The 6000-nt window shown below is 44.1% G+C and overlaps 1 protein-coding gene across 1 annotated transcript in view; it reads right to left on the bottom strand.

Moving 5' to 3' along the window:
• Positions 1–5701, bottom strand: part of CHRNA9 (cholinergic receptor nicotinic alpha 9 subunit) — an 80664-nt gene extending 74963 nt beyond the window's left edge. Inside the window, exon 1 of the mRNA XM_069205856.1 lies at positions 5467–5701. Within this exon, the coding sequence (XP_069061957.1) occupies positions 5467–5701 (235 nt within the window). The remainder of the gene's footprint in view (positions 1–5466) is intronic.
• Positions 5702–6000: the final 299 nt, after the last annotated feature.

Consider the following 6000-nt stretch of genomic DNA (forward strand, 5'->3'; position numbering starts at 1 on the left):
GAAAGTTGGTCAATTTTGTGCATATCTCCTGATGCTACTCAATCTCTTGGAAAAGTTCCATACCACTAATCATAAAGATTTCATCTAAACTCCATGCCCGTTAGAGATACAAGTGTTAACTGGACTCCACCAATTCTACAATACCCTCACCAAATCTTAATAGAGGACTCTAAATACACTCATTGCTCAATGTCGTGCACAAAGTTAACTGAATTGACCAATTCCATGTTTAGCTATGCAAAGAAAGAAATTCAACAATTTAGTGGTGGGCCACAATATTGGACATATACTACTAATACTAAGTTAATGTATTCTGCTCAGACTCCTCAGTACCTTTTATTTACACCCTCTAAAGATAGAATGTCCCATATAAAATGTGGTTCAAAAAGCAAATGCTCTTTTATTCAATATAAAATCTACACATCTTCATAAAGCCAACATGCATATTGTTCATGATAAGCAAACAATTTCAAGGTGTTAGGAGGAGGGGCTACAGAGAGCTGCGGGCCGCTCTGTTGTCCTTGCTCTGCTCTGCATTTTTGCCCCATCGGGGGCTGTCAGAGGTCCAGAGGTAGGAAGCAGGCCAGGAGGACCGTGATTGCGGGTGCCAAATTAAAAAAGGCAAAGAGGTGAAGATGCATTGCTTCGCCCAGCAGTAAGAGGGTGCTTTGTGGCGGCTGTAGTATTTTGGTTGTCTAGCAGAGCCAGTGCATAAATGCATGTATGCAGCAAGCAAGCGGCAGAGGACAGTAAACAGCGAACAGCAAATAGAAGTGAAACAAAGGGGCAAAAAAGGCAAAGGCAAAGACAAAGGTCAAAGTCAAAGGTCAAGGCTAGTCGTCCTGGCTGCAGTCCAGTACCAAGGTTGTTAATGAGATAATAAGGTGTGGTAGCAGTTTAGCCAATGCAAACCATAGGGTTGTGCTGTGGGATAGCGGAGGCGGCCTGACTAGGTCCAGGTGAAGTTTGCAGGCCCTGTGAGTGCTCCCCCGCCTTTGTGCTCACTAAACACACAACATCACTTAAATGTACTTCTCCCCTCAAGACAGTAATGTTCGCATAACCTGCAGTTCGTAAGATTGCTTAGCATCTGATAAGAATCTGCAACGCCATTGGAGTCAACAATGCGGTCTGGGCACTCTCGTGGGACCCCACAACAGCAAAAGAAACAGACAAGGATGAAAATGGCTAAATCTGCACCAGTGTTTGGAAAGGATGCCCTAATCACAGCTCTTTCAAATATTGATTCGGACTTTGGTCGCAAACCGAAATTGCCATTCAGTAATATGTTACCGAACCACAATTTGTGGTTTGTACATACAGAAAATACTTTTTGTGGTTAGAAACAGCTCAATTCTACAAATTGGACCTTTTACGAGGCTACGTACATCTGGCAGAAGATTCTTAATAAATTTAGGAGGGATAATTCCATCCATAAAAATTGTGTGGATTAAAGAGGTGACAATTGTATAAAACATTTGAAAGTAAAGTTCATGAAAGTGAGATAAACATGGAATTCACCTTGATGGTGTGCCTGGCAGGGGGACTTTGTGGGAGTGACCAACTGGAACAAGCAGTATTTGTAGATAGTGCGGATAGGAATTTAGCTCTTATGGCACACACGACATCACTGCTAAGTGCCAAGATACACAGTGGTGATGGAGGTTGCAAATAATATGGCACTGCACATGCATCCAGTGTTGTTCGGATCCCACCTTTGCAGGGATCACTGCACCTTTTACTTATTGTCTTCTGTGTTCACCAACAAAGGTCCTCTGACTTCAGCCCTAGTATAAAGATATGCTTTCTGCATCGCCACATCCTGTTTCCAGATTACATCCTTTGCTGGTAGCTTACCTGGGAGCACTGCTGATAGCCTGGTGCCACAACCTTTAATGGAATCTAGTATTGAAGGATTCCTTGAAATTAACTTCTGTTTCTGTTTCTTTCTCAAATAGGTACCACCACCATGCACAGATGATCCCTGGATCTGTACCATGATGAATGATTGAATTTACTGGGTGGAGAACTCATTTAAATGACAACATTGGAGATGTGTCTTTCTTTCTGTAAGGAACGAGAGTACCGGTAAGGATGAGGAGCTGAAATATTGTCAGGGAAGGTTCTGCCCAAACCTAGGTTAGACCCTCCATGTACTCTCTTGGATCTTATATCGGAAGACAAGAATCAGCACATAGAGAGCGTTTGAGTGGGAGCATTGAGCATGTTGTCTGTCATGTTTCTAACCTGTATGTTGCCCTAGTTTTCTACCATCAAGATGATTTTCAGGGATGTTATTTTAAGGGGAATGATTAAGACGGCGCTGGCGCCATTGTTACCCTACTGTCCATCAGACAGTCCCAAACCATAATTTTGCAGTACAGCTTAGAACTAACCCAGCAGTGAGAAACAAGGCGCAGTTTGTCTGCGCTCTTGTCTTAACTCCTTTTCAGTACCAACTCATCATTGCTCCTAATACCCAAGGTATCACACATCATAGCCCAACACTGCAGCACCATTCACTGCCTCAGCCTTGCCTGGAGAAGCCTGTTGGGTAGCACTGTGTGAAACTGTCTCAGTATAGTGTATTATTAGGCCATAAATTTCTTGGGCGTGTTTCACCAGTGTGTGAAATATTTCTGTATTTCTCACCCCTGTAGTTCATTTAATGCAAGTACATAGAAAGGATTGGCTCACAAGTGACTGTATGTTATATTTGTGGTGGGGCCCTTGGGGTTCAGTGACTTGATTTTCCATCAGGTGCAATGGTGATGTTAAGGTTTATGAAATGGACTGGAAACTGTTACGTTTAAGTTTAAAGCAGATGTGGGTTCACAAACTTTATTGCAGTTTAAGATATATTAATACAGCCACCACAACAAACGTTGCTCCTTCTGTCCTTCTTTCCGCATTCTGTCCTCAACTCTCCTTGTTGCCTAGTTGCAGTCGTTCACTGTGATGTACCCAAGGATTCATTAGGTACATCACAGTTAAAGACACATCACAACACATCTTCCCCCCAAAAAAATATGCATTTTTTTTTTACTATTACAAAATCCCAAAAGACATATTAAACACAACTACTATGTACATTAACTTTAAATCCTGCAAAAAATATAGAAGTACAGTACCACCCTTACTCACACACATAGGGGGTCATTCTGACCCTGGCGGTCATTGACCGCCAGGGCCAACGACCACGGAAGCACCGCCAACAGGCTGGAGGTGCTTCCTGGCCAATTCTGACCGCGGCGGTAAAGCCGCGGTCAGAAAAGGGAAACCGGCGGTTTCCCGCCGGTTTTCCCCTGGCCAAAGGAATCCTCCATGGCGGCGCTGCAAGCAGCGCCGCCATGGGGATTCCGACCCCCTTCCCGCCAGCCTGTTCCTGGCGGTTTACACCGCCAGGAAGAGGCTGGCGGGAACGGGTGTCGTGGGGCCCCTGGGGGCCCCTGCACTGCCCATGCCACTGGCATGGGCAGTGCAGGGGCCCCGTAACAGGGCCCCAGCAAGATTTTCAGTGTCTGCTTGGCAGACACTGAAAATCACGACGGGTGCCACTGCACCCGTCGCACCTCAGCAAATCCGCCGGCTCCATTCGGAGCCGGCTTCATCTTTGCTGGGGCTTTCCCGCTGGGCCGGCGGGCGATCTTTTGCAGATCGCCCACCGGCCCAGCGGGAAAGTCGGAATGCCCCCCGCGGTCATCTGACCGCGGGCGGTGTTTGGGCGGTTTCCGCCCGGCGGGCGGCGCCTGCCGCCCGCCGGGGTCGGAATGACCCCCATAGTTCTTAAGATATTCTGGCTTCCTTTTCATGCGAACTTCCACAAAATAAAGAAGTACAGTACCACCCTTACTCACACATATAGTCCTTAAGATATTCTGGCTTCCTTTTCATGCGAACTTCCTTGCGTGAAGTAGTGATTTTATGATCTTGATCTATTTCCCTTCCAATTTCCCAATCACCAACAGGTTGATTGGCTTCCATCACTCCAGGATTCTAATTACACCTGGCCAATCTAGACATGCTCCAAACCTCTCCATTTTCCAAAGTTACAACATTTTTCTTTAACTCTTTGATATAAAAATGGTCTCATGAACCTTGACTCCCCTTTAGATGACCACCTTGGTTTCTTCACAAACACCAATTCTCCTAATCTCCAGTTCCTGGCCACCGCACCATGTTCATTATCAAATTGCTCTTTATACTTCTTCTGATGAATAAAAACTCTGCTTTCATCCACATTCTCATTCCTACCATGACATCCTAACCATTTGGGACACAACTTGTATCCCCCATGCGTCCTCTCAAACATTGAAACGGAGATCTGTTAGTCAAAACGTTTGGAGTAGTGTGATGAGCCCACAGCTTAGCCCTCAAAATGCATTTGAACAGTCCTCTGCGTGTAATGGCACAATCCCTTACAACTCCATTCATCTTTTCTACTAGCCCATTCGCTTGCAGAGCATAAAGTGCTGTGCACTGATGTTTGATTGCCAGATCCTCCAGAAATGTTCTCATTTTATCAGAAACAAATTGAACCCCATTGTCAGTGACAATAATTTTGGGAATCTCTTCTGAAACAAATATATCCTTCAGAAATTCTATCACAGTCCTTGTAGTGACTGAACCAACACAACAAGTGGAAACCCATTTTGATTTATAATCCACAAGGACTATCACATACCTCTCATTTGGGATTCAATAAATTGAAAGCTCCTACAATTTCCATTCCTTAATTTGAACCAAGGTTCATCAGGTGTCTCAATGGGAGATAAAGGTGCTGTTCTTACAACTTTAGTTTTGTCACTGTTGGCACATAACCAACAATCCCTCACTAAATTCTCTGCCTCTTTATCAAGCCCAGGCCACCAATTATTTTCCTGTATTCTGGCTTTCAGAATAGGTTCCTTCCTAAATGCCCTTCATGAGCAAGATTCATTATTTTATCCCTTAATCCTTCTGGTGGAATCACATGATCTCCCTTGAAAACTTAATCATCTACGATACTTAACTCATCTCTCACTCCCCTGAATTTTTGTACCTCCACTTTCAAATACTTCTGTTCAGGCCATCCAATTACTATCATGCCCTTAATTTCTGCTAAGACAGTGTCTCTCTCACTCTCCCGACTCCAGTCATCCTGAGATAAAGGTGACTCCATCACCCACATCAGAGAAGTACTCTGATCCATTGCATCATCTCTTTCAACGGGCAACCTGGACAAACAGTCAGCAGTGGCATTTCTCATCCCAGGTAAGTACTCAATTTTGAAGCTGAACTCCTATACACACTCCAGCCACCTCTTAATTCTAGGAGTAGCCCTGTCTGGCCCCTTACAAGTGCAAATTTGCACCAACGGTTTATGATCAGATCTCATAGTAAAAGGTAAACCCCACAAAAAAAACTTGAACTGATGGATAGCCCGTACACAAGCAAGTGCCTCCCACTCAGTGACAGAATGTTTACCTTCCGCTCCCTTCAGAGAACGAGAGGCAAAAACTATCACCTTTTCGTTCCCATTATCCACTTGGATCAAAACTGTACCTAATCCTTTGAGACTAGCATCAGTAGTAAGAATGTTCTTCCTGGCTACATCAAAATGGTTCAAATTTGGCATATTGCCTATCATATTTTTAACGTTCACAAACGCTTCCTCACACTCATCAGACCAGGCAAACTTGCTCCCTTTCTTGAGCAACATCCTTAACGGCGCAACCATACTCACAAAACTTTGAACAAATTTAGAATAATATTCCACTAATCCTAAAAAGGATCGAACACCATCTTTGTCAACTGGAGCAGGTGCTTTGACAATAGATTCAGACAGACTCATCTTGGGTTTGATACCCTCTCCAGAAATGACATGACCCAAATAAGTCACTGTGTTAACCCTGAATTGACATTTCCCTCTTTTTACTGTAAGTCCATTAACTCTCAGCCTCATCAAAACTTCCCTTAAAGTAATGTCATGAGCTGAAACATTATCACCATAAATGAGGA

This window comes from Pleurodeles waltl, chromosome 1_2, assembly GCF_031143425.1.
Source record: "Pleurodeles waltl isolate 20211129_DDA chromosome 1_2, aPleWal1.hap1.20221129, whole genome shotgun sequence".
NCBI classification, from domain to species: Eukaryota; Metazoa; Chordata; class Amphibia; order Caudata; family Salamandridae; genus Pleurodeles; species Pleurodeles waltl.